Raw genomic sequence first — 21,690 nt, forward strand, 5'->3', positions numbered from 1 at the left:
CCCCAGAAATGGGCCTGAACCCTCTTCAAATGTACCACGAATGTGTGGTGAAAAGGACTTTCACCCCAGGCTCTGGGTTCTGGTAGAGAGCTGGTGGTTCTGTCTAAAAACATAGAAACAGAACCCTGCAGCCATCCAGCCTTTCTTGCTCACCTGTGTGTGGGTGAGAAAGAGTGATCTCAGTGGGATTGTCTGAGCAAGAGCCCTGGACAGGCAGGCCACAGTTAGACCAGCCAGTCTAGAGCGAGTTTTCAATTGTGCATACATGCATGCTACTAGCTCTCTGGGTCCTCACACAGGAGCAATTCATTTGTGGGTTGCCAAATTTATCATCTGCTGTGGGGAACTGGGAAGCAGTTTCCTCTTAGAAGACAAAATCAGAAGATTCATGGGTAAGATTTAAAACATGCAAGGTAGTACAATGTATAGGGCATTTCCCTTGTACCCGGCCAATCTGGGTTTGATTTGGTGTTTTTTGTTTTTTTGGGGTTTTTTTGGTTTTTGGTTTTTTGGGGTAACATCAGCAGCGCTCAGGGGTTACTCCTGGCTCTACGCTCAGAAATAGCTCCTGGCAGGTTCGGGAGACCATATAAGATGCTGGGATTCAAACCAATGTCCTTCTTCATGCAAGGCAAACGCCTTACCTCCATGCTATCTCTCCGGCCCCTGGGTTTGATTTTGATCCCGGGCATCTCCTCTGGTCCCCTGAGCACCACCAGCAGGTGCGATTCCTGAGTGCGGACCCAGGAGTAGCCCAAGATAACTCACTCTTCTCTCTTTCTTTTCTTTCTTTCTCTCTTTTTCTGTCCTTCCTTTCTTTCTTCCTCTTTCCTTCCTTCTCTCTCTCCCCCCAGATAACTCAATAATCTCACCTCTCTCTCACACAAGATAACTCACTTCTCTCTCCTTTCTTCTCTCCCACTCTCTCCTCTCTCCTTTCTCTCTGCTCTTTTTCTCTCCTCTCTCTCTCCTCTTCTCCCTCTCCTCTCTTCTCTCTCTCTCTCTCTTTCTCTCTCTCCTCTCCCTCTCATTCTTGCTGTCCGATCTATTTTAGAAAAGAAAACAGCTGAAATCAGGTTTTAAGCCTCGAAACAAACATCCAAACAGGCAGACATGGCAGGCAACAGATACTCACGAGTTTGCCCCCAGACCTGTGCTCAAACGGGATGATGTTGAACTTCTTGGCTGCTTTCCGGTACATGCAATAGTGCTTGACCCAGCTGGATCCAAACGGAGCAGGCCCTTCAACACAAACACATCCATGTGAGTGTCTGTGAATGTGTGGAGATGAAGATACCCCATCCCCAACGCATGACTAGCTGTGGTCCTCAAACTATGGCCCGAGGGCCACATATTGTATTTGTATCTGTTTTGTTTCTTCATTGCAAAATAAGATATATGCAGTGTGCATAAGAATTCGTTCATAAGTTTTGTTTTTACTATAGTCAGACCCTCCAATGGTCTGAGGGACAGTGAACTGGCCCCCTGTTTAAAAAGTTTGAGGATCCCTGCATTAGAGCGTCAGGTCCTAAAGTTCCATACAGGGGGTTCTCAGCAGAACTATCAGGATGAACCCCAAGCACTGAGTCCTAAGAAGTCCTGAAAACTGCCAGATGTGGCCCAAGGGGGGAAAAAAACCTCACAAACACAAACATCCCCTTTTAAGGTTATAAGGAGGAGGGGGTCAGAGGAGTTTTTTCAAAGTGCAGAAGAGTTTGTGTGTGAATGTGCGTACGTGATATGATATCATTATGTGAGTTCATCAGTAGATATGAAAATGTGGAGGGGCCGGAGAGATAGCATGGAGGTAAGGCATTGGCGCTTCATGCAGGAGGTCATCGGTTCGAATCCCGGCGCCCCATATGGTCCCCCGTGCCTGCCAGGAGCAATTTCTGAGCCTGGAGCAAGGAATAACCCCTGAGCACTGCTGGGTGTGACCCAAAAACCACAAAAAAAGAAAATGTGTGTGAAGCTGTAAATGTATCCAACTCAGTAAATGAATGTGCATGAATGTAGGTAAGTGTGTTAAGTGTGAATTGGGCCAGAGTGACAAAACAAGAGAGTGTTTGCCAACCCAGTTTTGATTCCCGGCACCTCAATATGGTCCCCCAAGCACCACCAAAAGTGACTCCTGAGCACTGCTGGGTATGGCCCCAAAACAAACAAAAGTAAGTGTAAGTCTGTGTGCATGTGTGGGAGTTGTATGTCTGTGTAAGAGTCTGTATGTCTCTGTGAGAGTGCCTGAGAGTATAAGCATGTTTGAGTATATGAGCATGTACATATGTCTGTGTAAGCAACAAGGATGAGAGGAAGAAAAGTACTATATTTTTCATACTATAATACACATTTCTTCCCCTCACCCCCCAAAATGCCTGTGAATCTTACGGAGCAAATGCCGCCTGGAGCTGAAGCCTGAGTGCAGGGAAGGAGAGCATATACTAGCCACTTGATATCAGCAGTGTTACTCCCACTTTATTGCACAGACATGCCTCATAGTATGAGCAATCAGGTTAACGCACTTTTAGTTTGTTTGTTTTTGGGTCACACCCAGTGGCGCTCAGGGGTTACTCCTGGCTCTGCGCTCAGAAATCGCCTCTGGCTGGCTCAGGGGACCATATGGGATGCTAGGAATCAAGCCACTGTCCATCATGGGCCTCTTGCAAGGCAAACATCCTACAGATGTGCTATCGCTCTGGCCCCAGGTTTACATACGTTCATTGTCACATATAGAGCTTTTGTTTAAGACTATTTGATCGTTACTGCGACCTTTTATTTATATTAAGAAAAAAGTATTTAAAAAAGCAGTATTTTATTTTCTGATGTAAAAAGGAAAAAGTTAGGTAAATGTGTTTGACCAGCTGTGGATCAGCATATTGTAAATATACTTTGGCCTCGCAGGTTGGTTGTTCCCAGCACCCATCTCCTGACAGCATGTTCCACTGCACCATTTGCTTTGGAATATTTTTTTTCTTGTTTTCTTCGTCTAAAAACTATGTGCCTCTGAATTTAAGAGGTGACTCGGGGGTCCTTCTGCCCCACCCCTGCCGAGTTAGGGTCTGCAAGGTTGGTGTCAGTAAGGGTTTGGGGTTGTTTACAAAGACCTTTCTTTCCTGTGCAAGCATGGGGCTTTGGTGCTGGTGGCTCAAAAATATTCTTAATGCATGAAATAGGGTAGTTCTTAGTTAAAAGACTTTTACTTTTTTAAGTTTTAATAAAAAAAAATAGAATGTGTTTTACATTGTTTTCAGCTTTGAAATCTTTTAGAAATATTTGTTTTGTTTTTTAACCAGGATTTTTTTAATATGATTTTTATTGTAATTATAGTGGCTTACATATCGTTCACAGTAATATTCCAGGTACATATTTACATTGAATCAGGGGAATTCCCACCACCGAATTGTCCTCCCACATCCGCTCCCATCTGCCTCCCATATCCTCCACTCTCCTCCCAGGGGCTGCTAGAATGCGTGGTCCCTTCTGTGTCTAATTTATTACTTAGTGGTCTTATAACTGTTTGGTCTTGGTACCTCCATTACTGCCCCCTCTAATTAGGAAGCGGGACTAGAAAGTTCAAGTTATGTTGTTTTGTTTGAGGAAGAGAAAGGTAATATAATGGGGTAAAAATCGACTATGCCGACTATGAGCAGAGTCATTTTAGAGGCTATCATCCTTGGTTTGAGGGACAAAGGGGAAAAGAAGAAGGTGAAACACCACCACAGTTCAAAAAGAGGAATCAATTAAGATATCCAGTGAGCACTGCAGCAATAAAAATATGCACCACATAGTTGCCATGGTCATGAGATAGGAAATATGACAAGGCGCAAAGAGGAAGAGAAAAGAAGAAAGGAAAAGTAAATATATAAATTAAAAAATGGACAACTACTTCAATATCTACCCCAAAACAAAGAAATCGACAAAAACTAGATAAAAATAAAAAAATAAATAATAAATAAATAAATAATAAAAACTATGTGCTCTTATGATCAGATGTGTCTTTGAGGAAAAAAAACATGGTAAACATTCACCACCCTGGCACTCAGCCCGATATCAAGAGGGGTGCAGAACTTGGGAGTTTGGCCTGAAATCAGAGTGCTTGTCCCCAAGTTCACTGTGCTCACTTTCAGAGCTTCCTCAATATGCCCAAATTACCATCCTGGCCCTGAGGGACAGGGAACAGGCACAAGGATATGACCCTGCAAAAAAGCAGGGGCAGCCGCAGGAGGGGGTGCACGGACTCACTTTTCTCCTGCACATACAGGTAACCCTCGGCAGTGAACTGGCTCGCACGCTTGTGGTCCTTGGGGTTCTGCCTGATCTTGTTCATCAGCTCCTCCACTTCCGACCGCGTGCCCTCGAACCGATTCCGCGTCTGAAAGGAAGTTTAGAGTAAATTAAGGCAAAGGCTTGAAGTTCTGATCTCTTTTGTGCCTCTTGAAGTCGGCGGATCTTTTGACTTGTCCTACATGACTGTATTACTCCAGCCCCAGCCATAAAAGGGGTCCGCCCCTTTAAGAAAGACATTAATCAACAACTATTAGTGGCTGGCTGGGACTCTAAATGCACCCCCTCCAGGGAGGCTGGGAGTACAGAGACAGTCAAGTAGTGGTCCTCAAACTTTTTAAACAGGAGCCAGTTCACTGTCCCTTAGACTGCTGGATGGCGGGACTAGACCAAAAACAAAAACTATGAACAAATTCCTATGCACACTGCATATGTCTTATTCTTTGTTTGTTTGTTTTTCAACCACACCCGTTTGATGCTCAGGGGTTACTTCTGGCTAAGCACTCAGAAATTGCCCCTGGCTTGGGGAGACCATATGGGACGCCGGGAGATAGAACCTCGGTCCTTCCTTGGTTAGCACTTGCAAGGCAGACACCTTACCTCTAGCGCCACCTCGCCGGCCCCGCATATATCTTATTTTGAAGTGAAGAAACAAAACAGCAACAAATACAGTATGTGGCCCGCAGGCATAGTTTGAGGACCAATGGTAGAAAGTGTCTGGCAGTTGGAAAAGGCAGTGTGAGAAGCATTTGACCAAACTGGATCTACTTTTAGCTATGGCTTTTCTCTCTGATTCTGACAGAGTTCCAGCTGTATCCTTTTGGACTATTTATCCTCTACCTTATATACTTGTTCCTTTGCCTGGCCCTTAATCTGACCTTACTCTGGTCCCAAACCCAGCTCTTTCTCTTTCTCTCCCTCTCTCGGCCTAGGGGTTTATCATAGAGCCCTGAACTTCTCTATTAAAAAGGCTTGAAGTAGGGGCAGGAGAGATAGCATGGAGGTAAGGTGTTTGCCTTGCATGCAGAAGGATGGTGGTTCAAATCCCAGCATCCCATATGGTCCCCTGAGCTTGCCAGGGCGATTTCTGAGCGTAGAGTTGGGAGAAACCCCTGAGCACTGCTGGGTGTGATCCAAAAAACAAAAAAAGTTAAAAAAAAAAAAGTAAAAGAAAGGCTTGAAGTATCTTGTCAGAGTCCTGCCTGCTTGGCCTCCAACAATCCGAAGGCCCCACGGAACCTAGTAGATGGGCCCCTCTCTGGCATTTTACAACAAGAAGCCCCAAAGATATTGCAAGCAGCCTACAGGTGAAATGGTACCAAAGGAGGATGCGCACTCACAGCATGGAATTGAGGGGAGACTAATCCTAGGAGTTTGGGGGTCCCACAGGGAGAAAAGATAGTCAGCAGGGGCCTGGCCAGGAACAAGTCAAGAAGCACTCACTTCTCTTGGGCATCAGACTCTGATGAAACTCTCATGTCAAGTCGAACAGATGACAAAGACGCTAAGAGATAACCAGAAGTCAACAAAGAACCTTCTCAACCCATTATCTACTCCCAAGTCTCCATTACTCTCAGCATCAGAGGCTGAGCACATCAAAAATCTCAAAGTTGGGGCCAGGACATCAGGAAGGGTGTTAGCCTTGCATGCCATCTGGCCCGGGTTCAACTCCTGGCATCCCATATGATCGCCCAAGCATCGCCAGGACTGATTCTTTAGTGTAGAGCTGGAGTAAACCCTAAACACAGCTAGGTGTGACCAAAAAAATAAATAAATAAAAGAAAAAAAAATAAAGATAAAAAGAAATTCACAAAGTCTGCAAAGCTGTAGTCAGTCATGAGCCACTATCAGCAACTCACCTGAACATTCCTATCAGAACCTGGCACACGGAGACTAGAGACACAGGATAGCAGACAAGCACTGGCCTCACATATGGTGATGGAAATCAACCCCCAAACCCCATAAGGTCCTCGGGGAGTGACTCCTGAGCACAGCACTCAGGGCACTGCCAAGTATGGCCCCAAAACTAAAACTAACTAAATAAAAGCATCTGGAAAACATAACACTTCTTTGCAAAATCTCAGTAAGTTTCTTTCTCCCCAAGTCCTGACAGCTGCCTTCAAAAAAGACAAATTAGGGACGGAGAGATAGTACAACAAATAGAGCACTTGTCTTGCAAGAGGCTTTGATCCTCATATGGTTCCCTGAGCACTGCTCAGGAGTGCAGAGTCAGGAGTAAGCCCTGAGCATCACCACCAGAAATTTAAACATAATTAAAAATGTCATTTCATCCCAGGACATGGGGAGCAGGGTGGCAGAGAGGATCTCACTCATGAAGAAAGTAGCTCCAAGAATATAAATCACATTTCCAGAGCCCAGGAGATGGGGCTTCAGGGAACCCCAGGAGTCAACAGCTGAATGAGTAATTCAGTTCCAGGAACCCCAACGTGCCCAGAGACCCCACTTCTCCTGAACCCCCAGCTAAGAAACAATGTATTAAGACCAAACACCTGCTGAAGAGACAGTAGAGGAGTCTAGATGAGAAATAAAGCTTAAATTTCCTTCCCTCCTTCCCAACATACAATATGCCCCCAGAGCTCACCAGTTTTACCAGAATGGATGTTTGAGCATCTGTACTTAAAGGCAAGTCACCCCCTTCCAAACAGAACCAACACTCCAACTCTCTGAACCTGGCCTGGATGATCCCTACACTCAGGACCCTAAGAAAGCCTGAACAACCTCTAGGAAATGCACAAAGCTGACAGCATCTCGGAAAGGCAAAACGTGGATTCAAAGTGCTCAAAACACGGAAGAGAAAGGACATCGGCTGAGCCGGGATTGAAGGTCACTGAGGGCCGGACCAACACAGGCTGTGCTGGTAGAGAGCCGGGCTGGGCTCAGCTCCACGAGTACACCCCCTGGTTACCAGCAGGAAGAGCCACAGTACAACAGGGTAGAGGTGGCCCCAAACCCAAATCATCACAACAACAGAGCAACTAGCACAGAGGAGAAAACTTCGTAGAATGAAGGTGCCCGGATCTAGAGCAAGGTGCTATCTGTCATTCTTTCACTGGCAGAGGACTGAAAAGTGGGGAATCAACACCCTACACCCTCATGGCTGTTTAGGGTATTTAAGTCACTGTGGAAATCCTCAGAGTCCTCAAGTGAGGGAATACCTGGGATGCAGACACAAGGCCACACGTGGTGTCACAAGGTGACTGGTTAGTTCTCACCAGGAGACCCACTTGCCCCATGTCTGGGCTCACTTTCTGCACTTGCTGAGTCAAGTGACAGACTGACTTCCACTTGGTGCTGATTGTCATCAACTCTTTGATTAGGGCAATGCCCTTGGCGGTGGGAGCAAGTGGATTCTCTCTATTATTAAAGCTCCGCACAGCTGGGGTAGAGGCAGATGTAAAAAAGTACAAAAGAACAAAACAAGCTGTGAAATCGAAATGAGGAAAACCTACAGTTTTCATGCCCTGGAAAGGAGGGCAAGTTCGACAGGAAAGTGCATTTTTCCAGACAGCCACTAGGTGGCGGGATGTCCCGCCCAAGGTCAGTGCGCAGTGCAGCCCGCTGACCAGTAGGTGGCAGCACAGCACAACAGCCCGGGCACCATAGCTCAGACCCATGAGAATGTGAAGTTGGGTTTGAAATCAAGAGTCATAAATGTTGGGGACCCGCTCCAAGGACGCTCTCCCGCCAGAAAGCTCCCATCTCCCTCCATTCTTCCATTTCCTTACATTCTGAATGTTGATCTGGAGCTCCATCTTATAGTGATTGAAGTCTTTGGCAAGTTCATGGCCCTGATGGTAGAAGGTAAACATTCCCTGGAAAAATGACAGCATCTAAGAGGAGAAAAGAGGACAGGCATTAGCACCCAAAAAGCAGCTGGGAAGGAATGAGGGTAGCAACAGTAGCAGTGACAGTAATAGCAGTAACAATGGCAGGTGGCAGGAACACTGGTAGCAACAGTGCTGATGACAGTGCTATTGCTGACAATAACAACAATGGCACATACTGAGGGCAGAGCAGTAATGATGCTAAGAACAGCAATAGTAGCAGAAGTGTTGGCAGTTGCAATGGTAACAGTGGTACTGAGGATAATGGCAATAATGGTGCTGACAGTCTGGGCAATGGCAAATTCAACAGTGGTACTGAGAGAGTAACAGTGGTACGAACAGTACCAATAGGAACAAGTGTTAACAGTCGCAGTAATAACGATAGCATTGGTACTGACAGTAACATTAGTAATGTTACTAATTAGTAACAACTAGCACCTATGTCCCCTAATCACCTTGCAGTTATTAGTTTTTTTTTTTTGGTTTTTTTTTTTTTGGTTTTTTTTTTTTTGGTTTTTGGGCCACACCCGGTAACGCTCAGGGGTTACTCCTGGCTATGTGCTCAGAAGTTGCTCCTGGCTTGGGGGACCATATGGGACACCAAGGAATCGAACCGAGGTCAGTCCAAAGCTAGCGCAGGCAAGGCAGGCACCTTACCTTTAGCGCCACCGCCTGGCCCCCAGTTATTAGTTTTTAAACTTGATTATTGATTTATTGGGTTTGGGGCCATACCCGACAACGCTCAGGGGTTCCTCCTGGCTCTGCATTCAGAAATTGTCCCTGGCAGAATGGGGAACCATTTGGGATGCCAGGGATCGAACCACAAGGCAAACGCCCTACCACTGTACTCTCTCCAGGCGCTGCAGTTCTTTCTAAATAAAATAGAGAAAACCTTCCAGTGGACCCCAGTTAACCACATGAGCATCAGGTTCTCTTCTCATAAGAGAAGGTGCCATCATCCTTCCCTAAAGGCCCAACACAGTCAGTTCAGGATCCAGGGCCAACAGGACCAGCTGTGTCATGACCCGAGTCAGGGAAGCTAGATTCATATGAGAAGCTCCAGGAGAGCAAATCTATCCACTTCACAGCAAAGGACATTTGCTCTGACCAGGGTGGAGCCCCCAGAGATGATTCTGGATGTGAGGGCAGCTCACGGCCACCTGGGGGAAACTGAGGCTGAGGGTTTATCTGATTGAACTTGGACTTCACCTCCACAGGGCTAGAAATTAGGATTCTAGCATGATCCCTGATGTCAGGGGGCTCCGAGCCTCTGAGTGATACGCCCCGTTCTGACTTGCACAGGATCATAAGGACATCTCTAGGGGATCCAGAGCAGAGTGGGTGTCTCTGGAGTGTCATTGCCCCCCTGCAGTCATTCCTTCTGTCACGTGGCAAAGCTGTGACAAGATAGGGTGCTTCTGTCCCTCACTCCCTCCAACTCACTCACCCCAACATCACCACAGCTGCCCAGAGCTTATTTTCAGTCGTGACTGTTCCTCATAGCCACACGCACCCACAGATTCAGTGTGGACGGAATTAAATTCTTTCTACAAATCACTCAGAGAAAAGTCTAAAAATATCCGTAAATCTTATTTAAGATAATTCATTAGGCAAATACATATTTTTGCTCAAGGCCAGTTTTAAACGCTCTATATTTTATGGGTTCTGGTTGGCTGGTTAGTTGTTTTGATTCTTGGGTCACATCCAGCAGCATTCAGGGGTTACTCCTGGCTCTGACTCAGGAATTACTTCTGATGGTGCCCACGGAAACATGCAGGATGCCGGGAATCAAACCCACGTAAGCCTTGTGCAAGGCAAAAGTCCTACCGACTGTGCTATCACCCCAGCCCCAATACTCTGGCATTTTGATGCAGAAGATAAATCATGTGCCCATATATATAACTCCAGAAGGATATGAGCACTTCTCTATGAACATAATCAAAGCCACATGTTTCTACATAGAGATGAGTACTAGTATCATCCAAGGCCAGGCCACAGCACCACATCCACATTCATTCAGCTACCACAGGCCTTGTGATTTGCACTAGAAATAACCTAGATACCCCAAAAGTGTTGGAAGGATGCGATTTGGCTCCCTTTAGAAATAGAGCTGTAAAATGGGGGGGGGGGGAGGCGGACTTCCATGCCCTAACACACAGCACCCTCAACCCTATTCCCACATCATCTCTTTCACAGCATTTTGAGGTCTTAGGGTTGACCCCACAACCTCACATGCTTCATCCCCAGCCAAATCCTCCTGTTGCAGAATGTGTGAGCAGTGGAACAAAGTCAAAGGACAGAGGATCCAGACCACAAGCACAAGAGAAGTTTGGGCCAGTGTGTGTCTCTTGCCCAGAAACACTGAGGGACAACATGTGTGCTGGCAGGGTAGGTTAGAACGAGAGCAGACAGACAGACAGACAGACAGACAAACAGACAGAGACAGAGACAGAGAGAAAGGGGGGGGGGTGTCCCTGCCCCAGACCCATGTCTCTGCAGCAGCCGACACTCACCGGTTCCACGAACTCGAACTTCTTCCGTTCCTGGATTTCCTGGAGTTTGCATACATACTCCAGGGACAGTTCGTAAAAGTGCTGCCGGTTCTGCTCCACCTGCACATCCGCCTGGGCAGTACAAGAGGACATGGGTCAGAGCCCACAAGGGCCAGGTCTTGCAGGATGCCCAGTGTGTTTGTCCACATCACACCATGCAAGACACAACCACAACTACGTGTGCTCATACTGCAGCAGAAACCCCGAAGCCTCAAAGGCAGGGTGTCTGGGCCAGAACCATTGGTGCTCAGGGCTTACTTTGGGCTTTGTGCTCAGGGATAACTCAGGGGCTAGGGTCCCATATGGGATGCTAAGGGATAAAACCCGAATCCCCGTCATGTGTAAGGCAAGGGCCCTCCCTGCTGTACTATAGCTCCAGCCTACTTAGAACCTTTAGGAAAGAGGAGTTGGGGGCAGAAGAGAGCAGGTTCTGGAAGCATGGAGATAGCTCTGAGGGGGCCTGGAGATGAGGAGAAATGGGCAAGGAAAGAACTAGAGGAAGGAACGCTAGAGGACCTGGACCAGGTGCCCAACCCCAGGGTTGCTGGGTGAGAGAAAGAGCCAGGACGTCAAGGACTGAGCAAAGGGGTTACAAACACACTGGGGCACAGATAAGCCCCCAGGAGTCCTGACAACACAACAGTAGGGATGACAGAGGGGGACAATAGGCAGTGCCAGAGGGCATAGGAAGCACCAGCTGTAACCACACTGCCGGAGAGAAGGTTCCAGAATGTTGCACGGGCAGCTATGGGCAGAAAGGAAGAAGCTTGTTCCAGTGGGATTAGAGACACAAAGCTCCATCTCACCCAACAACAGCACCGGATGTTCCCAGGTGTTAAGAGACAAAAGGAGAAGAGACAGCTGGGAGGCGGACAGAGGGCCTCACCAGGAAGGGGGTGCTCCCAGGCCCTGGAGCCCTAATGCCTCTGTGCTAAGAAATTGTGGGAAGGCCAGGCCAAACAACGGCAGTGTACTCTTCATGTACATCGCCAAGGGTCTGTTCAGGTGGCAGAGAAGAGGAAGGAGAAAGGGGGAAAGGGAAAGAGACAGAAACAGAGGGAAAGAGAAACAGATAGAGACAGAGATATGGAGTGGGTCACTTTCTCTTGCCAGGAGGCTCCTTGCAGAGCCGTGAGGCCTGAGCTCATCAATCAAACCATCTCTCCAAGAAAGCTGGAAGGTCTGGTTCAAGGCTAATCTCACAGATTATGAATGGTCCGTGAGTTTATTCTGCCCAGTTTGCTTCCATGAAAAATGCAGAAGGCCAATTAATAATGTATTCCTGAAAAGAAAACAGCTGGCCCAAGGAAAACACACTTCATCCTGAGGAGACTGATTATTCTCTGTCCTCCCCATAACTAGTTTCCTTAGCTGAAGAGAATTGTACCTCTTCATTCTTGCATCCCTCATCATCTCAGATGAAACGTTTTTCAAGAGGGCCAGAGCAGTATCACAGGTAGGGTGTTTGCCTTGCACACAACCCACCCCCGTTTGATTTTCGGTGCCCCAAGCCTGCCACAAGAAATTTCTGAGCACAGAGCCAGGAGGAACACTTGATCATTGCCAATTATGGCCCAAAAACTAAACAAAACAAAAATGTAAAGCTTTCAAGAGAAAAGCATCTTTTTTTTTTAATTTAAAAAAAAAAAAAGGTACCACTTAAATTGTAGACCCAACTGGCAGAACAACACAAACAAACCTCCTGTAAATGTGAGTCTTTCTTTTTAGCGGATAAATTCAAGTGCTTATCAATCAAGCTGTAGTTCTTTTCTGTCTCTTTGTCAAACTTCTTTTTTTCTTCCTACAAAATAAAAAGAGAGAGAACACAACCAGGATGAAACAGAAAGAAAAACCAACACAGGCTTAATTCCCTGCAATATCCAAACCATAAACTAACACACACTCTCTCTTCTCTCTCTCTCCTCTCTCTCTCACTCACTCACTCTCTCTCCCTCTCTGCAAATAAAACAAAATACCATTCGATGTGATGGAGTTATCTGAAAACTCAGTAATGTCCAGGCCCCCACTAAGCATCCAGCAAGAGAGCATCAAATTCCTCGGTAACTTCTCTTTGAAGATTTTTTTTCCCCTTTCATGAGCTGTTCTGCCAAGCCTGTGCTCTTTCAGCTCCAGTCTTATCAGTGTTCTTAGAATTACTCCAAAGTCATTTATGTCCCAATCCCTCCCCATCCCTCTCTCAACACTCCCACCAAAACAAACTACATACCAAGACCAGTAAGTTTAATAAGGCAAACAATACAGATGTGGCTCAAAAATGAAACTCATTTAAAACGTAATGGCCCCTTTATTATTTAAAACAATCATAATAATCCCATCTGGGAGAAGGGAGGGGCATGGATGGAAAGAGCTTTCCTCAAAGTCCCTACAAGCACAGACATGACAGCCATAGAGTAAATGAGTGTCCCACCCTCAGCTCCCCAAGGCTCAGCGCAACTCTGTTCACAGGGCAGGACAAACTCATAGAAACAGGCAGGAATCACAGGCTCTGGAGCACCTCTGGGTGATCCAGTAACAAGGTTTTTCGGGACAGGCCTGGCAAGGCATCTCGGCCTCTTTCACTGCCTGGTTGCCACTGTCTAACTTTGTTTCCTGCAATTTATCCCGCGGCTAGAAGATCCCTAGTCTGGTTCCTGGTCCCGACTAACTAATATGACCCTTGGGGAAGACCCTGAAGAACTCAGGTAACTCTGGTCACACTAACATTTGCTTTCCTTTGGCCATTCAAGCACCAGACCCTGAGCATCCTTAGAGTATGGTTTAAAATACTAATAATGTTGATAATAATGGTGATGATAAAGATAATAAAAATAATTTAGCCAAGAAGATTAGCCTCAACTGTAACTACAAACAGCTTCTCTAGGGACAGGCTAATACAACTGGGGTTTGTACTGGATCCTAAGCCTTGATTTTGCATGTGTTCATGACGATGACCAGACCAATTCGTTCCATGTTGCCCTGTTGCTCAGATGACTTTCTGTGCTGAAATATGTATTTAAAGGGATTTAAGATACAGCAGACAAGGTGTGATTTATTCTTCACCACTAAAATATACACACATATACAAAAATGGGTTTATTTATACACACACTCTAAACTGAGCAATCCAGGATAAAATTAAATAATACAATAAAAATTTTTATATTAAGCAACATGTTGTGAAAAGGAAACCTGGGACAGGTAGTATATAGTAATGAAGGTCTAACAGGGAGAAGCTGTGAGTGATATCACACATGCGTCTAGGACCACAATGAAGACAGTGGATCATTTGCCCTGCACACAGCCAACCAGTGTTCGATCCCCGGCATCCCATATGGCACTGAACTCCACCAGGAGTAATGCCAAAGTGCAGAGCCATCCACAAAAATACAATACAAAAATCCCTTCCTTACACATATGTTCATTGCAGCACTATTTACGATAGCAAGACTCTGGAAACAGCCAAGATATCCTTCAACAGAGGAATGGCTAAAGAAACTGTGGTACATATACACAATGGAATATTATGCAGCTGTCAGGAGGGATGAAGTCATGAAATTTTCCTATACATGGATGTACATGGAATCTATTATGCTGAGTGAAATAAATCAGAGAGAGAGAAAGACACAGAATGGTCTCACTCATCTATGGGTTTTAAGAAAAATGAAAGACATTCTTGCAATAATAATTTCCAGAGACAGAAAGTGCTGGAAGTTACAGCTCACCTCCGGAAGCTCACCACAAAGAGTGATAAGTGTAGTTAGAGAAATAACCACATTGTGAACTATCCTAACAATGAGAATGTCTGAGGGAAATAGAAAGCCTGTCTAGAGTACAGGCAGGGGTGAGGTGGGGAGGAGGGAGATTTGGGATGCTGGTGATGGGAATGTTGCACTGGTGATGGGTGGGGTTCTTTACATGACTGAAACACAAACACAATCATGTATGTATTCAAGGTGTTTAAATAAAAAATAAAAAAAACAATGTTACTTCAATAAATATCAATTTCCATTAAAAAATGCAGAGCCATCAATGACTCTGTAACCCAAAAATAAAACAAAGTTTTAAAGAACTATCAGGAGTAAAGAGAATGGTACAGCAGCTAACCCATCAAACTGAGGGTGAAGCTGAGAAACAGCTCTGGCAGTTGGGCTGTGGGATTACGCCCTGTAACTGAGACCACACCCTCTACTGATTTTTCCCGGAACAAGAACATACCAATGATTTCTAAATGTTAGAAACAGTGTTTGTGGGGCTGAAGAGATAGCATGGAGGTAAGGCGTTTGCCTTTCATGCAGAAGCTCATTGGTTCGAATCCCGGCATCACGTATGGTCTCCCGAGCCTGCCAGTAGCGATTTCTGAGCGTGGAGCCAGGAGTAACCCCTGAGCGCCGCCAGGTGTGACCCAAAAACCAAAAAAAAAAAAAAAAAATGTTTGTTCATGTGTGTATGTGTGTGTGATTTTAACATAAGTCAGCCAAAAGAAATTATAGGTTAAATATGTCTAAGGAGAAGTCAGTGGCTACCCATACCAATAAGTAAAAAGCAGTAATAAATATCACTTAAAACCAGTCATTCAGTGACCAGAAAGTTAGTGAAGTAGGTAAGGTACTTGGCTGACCTGGTACAGGTCTGACCTGGGTTTGAAACCCAGCACCACATGCAATGCCTCGGTCCCTAAACACCACCGTGTGGTCTCAAAAATCAAAGAGAAAGACAAATAATGTATATTCAGTCAGATAACATGTGAGTGTATGAATTCCAGAATCAATTTACATGCCTAAAAATAAACATAAATTCAAGTCCTTTAACACATTAGAAGCGATCTGTGTTTACATTACATAATAGTGTTTTCAAGATCACTAGGTAATAAATAATAGCCAATAGGGCTTATATAATTGGTTAACTACTTGGAAATAAAAAATCACATTCATATCTAAATTCATTCCAGATGGGCTGAAAGAGTCATAAGGAAAAAATGAAGCCTTAAAGAGAAAAGAGAAAAGAATATTTTCATTAGATCTCAGTAGAGAAAAAACCTTGTAAGCAAGGGGAAAAATAAAGAAAAGTACCTTAAAGAAGCCATAGAACTAGATTATATTAGAAAATAAACGAAAGCTGACAATAAAGCTGTGGACTTACAAAAGGAAGGGGTGGGGAGAAGTTGGGTGGAGAAGGGAGGGGAAGGAAGGAGAGAAGAGGGGATGAAGAAGGAGGGGAGTAGAAGGGAGGGTGCAGCCTAGTTCCAGACTCGGCATGAGAAGGGCTTCCTATCCCCTGGCAGGCCTGGTCTGCCTCATCAGTTTCACATTTGATGTCCATGGACAGTAGATGGTCAGAGGTCCCAGAGATGGTGGACAGGGACCCCAAGAGACAGTGGACAGGGACCCCAGGAGGTGGTGGACAGGGTTTCCCCAGAGACGGTGACCTCCAAGCCTGGCAGGCCACTCCCCTCCCGCCACTCATTGACCCACCAACCTTGACAACTCCAAGCTGCTCTTTTCTGAATTTCTCCAAGGGCTTGATGAGGGTCTCGGTGACACTCAGGGCCTAGAGGGAAAACAAGGCACAAGGTTAGAGCTCCCTGGAGGTCGGTGACCCAATCCAGATAGTGACAGCGAAGATGCTACCACTTGACCCAAGCCACCAACATCTATAACCACTACAAAAGCCACAGGCTAGGCAGCCCCAGGGGGGGTGTTCTTCAGGAGCAGAGCAGGGGTGGGGGGGTCTCTAAGCTACGGAGGGGAGATCAAGTCCCAAAGATGACACTTCTGTCCTGTATTGTCCTCCCTGCAAAAACAGTCATGGCTGCCTGAGAAGATGCCAGAGTCCCAGAAAGGGCAGGTTGGCTTCTATATTTCAAGGTAAAATCTGGAGTCAATAGAGTTGGAAGCAAAGGGTGAGGTGAAGGGGGGGTGTCAAGGAAAACGAAGATGGGGAGGGAAAAAGTAGAGGAGAAGTAGAGTGGGGAGTTGGGGAAGGGGAGGTGGAGGAGGTGAGGACAGAAGGAAAGAGAGGAATAGAGAGGATAGAAAGGAAGAGGAGGGGATGGGAGATGGGAACATCACTTCCATACTTTCACTGATACTTCTGAAAAACAATGGTGGTTGAACAAGAACTTTCCCCTTTTTCTCTGTCGAGAACCCATAAACCCTTCCATTCCTGTTCTAATCGCCCAAAAGTGCCACGACATATGCAGGAGAAATCGGAGTCACTGGGATTTTTCCCAGGCCAGAAGGAACTTCTTTCCAGCAGACCAAAGAAGCCAGGACAGCAAAACCCTGACAAGCGACCACACACCTCGAGAATTCCTCCACTTGGGCCAGAACAATATTAGGGTGCCTGCCTTGCACACAGCTGATCTGAGGTTGATCCCTAATATCTCATATGCTCCCCGGAGACTTCTAAGAATGACCCCCAAACACAGAGCCAGGAATAACTCGAGTATTTCAAGACATGGCACAAAAGCAAATTTAAAAAATAAAAAGAAGCTCCATTTGGACAGGACCAAGGGAGACTGACACACAGACAGAATCCACCCCGCCCCCAGGGTCCTCGTTATTTTAAGCCTGGATCTGCATGTTCCAGACCCCACAGGACCCCAGAGGAGAATGAAGAAGATGGAACACTCAATTCTCCCATGACCCCTAGACACTCCCTTTTTCTCTGAAGGAACACGGTCACCCCTCCACTCTGAGGTCAGGAAAAACAGCAGACAGGCCTTATTTCTCCTCGAAGCACAACTTTGATACAAAAGGGTGCCAGGAACTATCCTACTTATCTGAACGTAAGAAACATTTTCCCAAAAATTATTTCTCAAAAATAAAGAAGTGGGTACATCTCCTAAAGGAGTGAACTTTTTATTATTTGCAACAACAAGAAACTGTTCCAGGGATCTCGTTGAGAGGGCCCTAGTGACATCTAATTTCAGATGAAGAGAGCTGAGGAATCTGGATTACACAGCCAAGGGGTGAGACAGATGCCCGAAGACAGATTCAGACATGAACCTAGACAGGCAGGGTCTGTCTAGGGCTGTGGTCGGCAACCTTTTTTTTTTTCAACTGAGCCAAATCTCGCCAAAACCACGATTGAAATTTATTTTGAGAGCCACACAAGGCGTGCACTGACAGAGGCTAGGAGCGGAGTCCTGACTCCTGGAGTGGCCGCCCGGCACACAGAAGAGCCAAATTAAAAGTGAAAAGAGCCACATGTGGCTCGCGAGCTGCAGGTTGCCAACCACTGGTCTAGGGGAAAAACTGAAAGGTCGTGTCAAAAACCACAGGGAGAGCCCGGAAGAAAAGCACCCGGAAGATTCTGCCTACCGCTAGATAAATAATCTTTTGGAGGAAGAAAAGATGGGTTTGGAGACCCAGTGACGCTCAGAGGCTGTTCCCAACACTGTACTCAAGAGTTTGGTCCTGGCAGCAGTGCTTGGCCACCAGGGCCAGTACAAAACCAGGAGTCCTTCATGCAAAACTGGCTCATTTGGGGGCCAGAGAGATAGCATGGAGTAAGGCATTTGCCTTTCATGCAGAAGAATGGGGGTTCGAATCCCGGCATCCCATATGGTCCCCTGTGCCTGCTGGGGGCGACTTCAGAGCGTAGAGCCAGGAATAACCCCTGACCCAAAAACAAAACAAAACAAAACAAAAAACTGGCTCATTTGTTCATTCTCCCAACCCACAGGATAATCATGGTCCCCCGAGCCTGCCAGGAGCAATTTCTGAGCACAGGAGTAAGCCCTGAGTGCTGCTGGGTGTGACCCAAAAACCAAAAAGAAAGAAAAGAAAGAAAAGGAAGGAGGGAGGGAGGGAGGGAGGGAGGGAGGGAGGGAGGGAGGGAGGGAGGGAGGGAGGGAGGGAGGGAGGGAGGGAGGGAGGGAGGGAGGAGGAGAGAGAAAGAGAGAGAAGGAAGGAAGGAAGGAAGGAAGGAAGGAAGGAAGGAAGGAAGGAAGGAAGGAAGGAAGGAAGGAAGGAAGGAAGGAAGGAAGGAAGGAAGGAAGGAAGGAAGGAAGGAAGGAAGGAAGGAAGGAAGGAAGGAAGGAAGGAAGGAAGAGAAATTGGGGCCAATGTATTGATTTATACTTAGCAGGTAGCAAAGAGATCCTCAGGGCTTACTCCTAGCTCTGTGCTCAGGGCTCACTCCCAGCTTAGTGCTCAAAGAATACTCTTAGGTGCTAAAGAGAAAACCAGGGTGGGGCTGTGTGCAAGCCATGTGCTGTCCTTGTTTATTTTCTCTCTAGCCTTCAGGTGATTCATTTGGGGCCATACCCAGCAGTGCTCAGGGACAATTCCTGGCTCTGCTCAGGAGCGCAAGGGAAGCACATGGGTGCCATGGATTTGAACAGGGATTGGCCACATGCCAGGCCAGCGCCTCATCTCCCGAACTCACTCCCAGGCCCTAATTATTTACTTAGAAAACAGCAGCACATTTATTTGGCTTTGGGAGTCAGTTCCAAAGGCTAGACTACAGACTTCAGATGCCAGAGCCCCAGGATGAGTCCCTGGCACTGCAAGGAGCCACTCCCAAGCATGGACCAGGAGTGCCAACTCCCCAAGAAAGGTGTCTTTGAGGAACATGTATTTCAATAAGCTATAAATAGATGTATTTGACTTCTGTGGGGCAGCAGGTAGAGACACGCATAACTGTAGGCAGAAAGGTTCGAGCTGACCAAAGTAAAATCAGCCTCGTCTTCTCATGGGAGAACCGGGTTATCTCAGCAATACACTTCCTGGCATTGATTCCCCAAACATAAACACATTCATTCAAAAGGATCTCTGCACACCTGTGCTCATCATCACACAGTGCAATAGCCAGCATAGGGAAATTTTGGGCCCAAATGCCCAACTACGTGGGTCATGAAGCTGTGGGCTGTATGTACAGTGGTTACGACACAGCTCTAAGAAAGCATAAAACCTTTTTTTTTGGGGGGGGGGGGGTTGGGCCATACCTGCTGGTATTCAGGACTCTGTGCTCAGAAATCGATTGCTGGCAGGCTCGGGGGACCATATTGGAAGTGAAGGACCAAACCTGGGTCAGCCACATACAAGGAAATCACCCTACCTACTGTGCTATCACTCTGGTCCACAAAACTTGCTTGAATGAAGCACCAAACTGTGAAATCTGTAGCAACATGGTTGGAACAAGAGGAGACCATGATGAATGAGGGCCAGTCCCAAGAGAGGGATAATTATAGAGTGATCGCTGTTGTGCAGGACTTTTATGCATAGCAAGGGGAACAACAAGGGGCCAAAGGCAACAGAACGGGAAAACTGATCTACACAACTGAGCTGAGGGATATTGGAGTCCTTGGGAGGAGGTAGGTACACCGGTAATGGATTTGATGCTAGAAATGATGTGCAAGAGAAAACATTATTAACAACGGTAAACTACAAATCACAATCAGTAAAAATAAACAAAATTTTTGCTTGTTTGTTTTTCGGCCACACCCAGTGATGCTCAGGGTTACTCCTGGCTATGCGCTCAGAAATCACTCCTGGCTGGGGGGGGGGGGGGTCATATGGAATGCCAGGGATCAAACCTAGGTCTGTCCTGGGTCAGCCACGAGCAAGGCAGATCACTTCGGCCCAAACTAAATTATCTTTTAAATTTACATAAACCTATCATTTGTGCAAGCATCTCAGCATTCAGTTCTCTCATTCTTCATAGTAAGAAGGTACCTTTCACAGGGAAATTTCTACCAAGGTATTTTTTTCATGGTTTATTTTATTTTATTTTAAATATATTAAGTATATTAAGTATAAATATATTAAGTAACATGATCATAGTTGGGTTATAGTCATAAACAGAACACCCCCCTTCACCAGTGTAACATTCCCCCTCCCTCCTTCCCATCCCCTGCCTGTATTCGAGACAGGCATTCTACTACAGTTATTTGTTTCTAAGTTCAGTAAATTGTATTTTTTTCCTTAAAGGATAAGAGTAAAAAAAATATAGTAAAGGTGTGATAGTGGCAATCGCCATTGTTTGCATAGGTCCAGAAAAATGGGGAAAAAAAATCCTTGACCTGATTACAGGTGCAGCTGGGGGCCAACTAATAAAGTCCAACATTTCCCGTAACTTGGTTCAAACATGAAATCTATACAGAGATACTCTTCTACCAGTATTGCTTATAAAACAAATCTCAAAGGGGGAAGGATCAAACAATCAAATAACAAATCCAGTGGGCAAAATTGTCACTATATGAGGATGTTCGAAAAGAGTTATAGATGTTAAGGAAATACATCTGAGATATACAAAGTAGATACACGTGTCCCTTTTATGTTTTAGAAATAGTCAAGAGGGGGGGGCCAATGAGGTGGCGCTAAAGGTAAAGTATCTGCCTTGCAAGCACTAGCCAAGGAATTTTGGAGACCGAAGTTCAATCCCCGGCCCATAAGGTCCCCCCAAGCCAGGGGCAATTTCTGAGCACTTAGCCAGGAGTAACCCCTGAGCATCAAATGGGTGTGGCCCAAAAAAAACAAAACAAAGAAAATCAAGAGGGAGGGATTTGTTTCCGAGACACCTCTTTGGTCTGTGATTTGGACAAGCAAAGAACATATGGAGCCATGTCCTCCCCTTGTTGCCTGCTGAAGCTTCCGACTCCCCGAGAGACGTTTGCTTCCTAATTGCTGGAAGTTGGAAGTTCACCAGTTCCCTCCCAGCCCCTTGCAGGAACAAGGAAGCCTGGGGTCTCTTTTAAATTGCACCTCGCCAGAACCCACTTGCTGGGACCCTAGGGACAGGGAGGAAGGAGAGAAGGCTGTGGGGGGCAGCTGAGGCTGCATCTTTCCCTTATCTTGGCCAAAAAGCCTACAGCGTGGAGCCTTGCCGTGACGTGTTGCCTGCTGAAGCTTCAGACTCAACCCAAAAAATTACTGTGAAAGATATGTAATCCACCTTGGCCAAAACAAAAAGCATTAGTACAGAAAAATGGTTAAATGTGGGCTAACAGGAGATGGGAGTGAGGGAGTAAAGGAATAAAATGAGCTCCTGGACGGCTTTCAGATTAT

At 46.1% G+C, this 21,690-nt stretch overlaps 1 protein-coding gene across 1 annotated transcript in view; it reads right to left on the minus strand.

The window, feature by feature from the left end:
• Nucleotides 1–21,690, minus strand: part of ARHGAP10 (Rho GTPase activating protein 10) — a 212,455-nt gene that overhangs the window by 118,989 nt on the left and 71,776 nt on the right. Inside the window, exons 4-9 of the mRNA XM_049770194.1 lie at nucleotides 16,154–16,225; nucleotides 12,378–12,479; nucleotides 10,640–10,750; nucleotides 8,028–8,132; nucleotides 4,240–4,369; nucleotides 1,136–1,242 (exon numbers count right to left, since the gene is read on the minus strand). Coding sequence (XP_049626151.1) covers nucleotides 1,136–1,242; nucleotides 4,240–4,369; nucleotides 8,028–8,132; nucleotides 10,640–10,750; nucleotides 12,378–12,479; nucleotides 16,154–16,225 — 627 coding nt within the window. The remainder of the gene's footprint in view (nucleotides 1–1,135; nucleotides 1,243–4,239; nucleotides 4,370–8,027; nucleotides 8,133–10,639; nucleotides 10,751–12,377; nucleotides 12,480–16,153; nucleotides 16,226–21,690) is intronic.

This window comes from Suncus etruscus, chromosome 3, assembly GCF_024139225.1.
Source record: "Suncus etruscus isolate mSunEtr1 chromosome 3, mSunEtr1.pri.cur, whole genome shotgun sequence".
NCBI lineage: Eukaryota > Metazoa > Chordata > Mammalia > Eulipotyphla > Soricidae > Suncus > Suncus etruscus.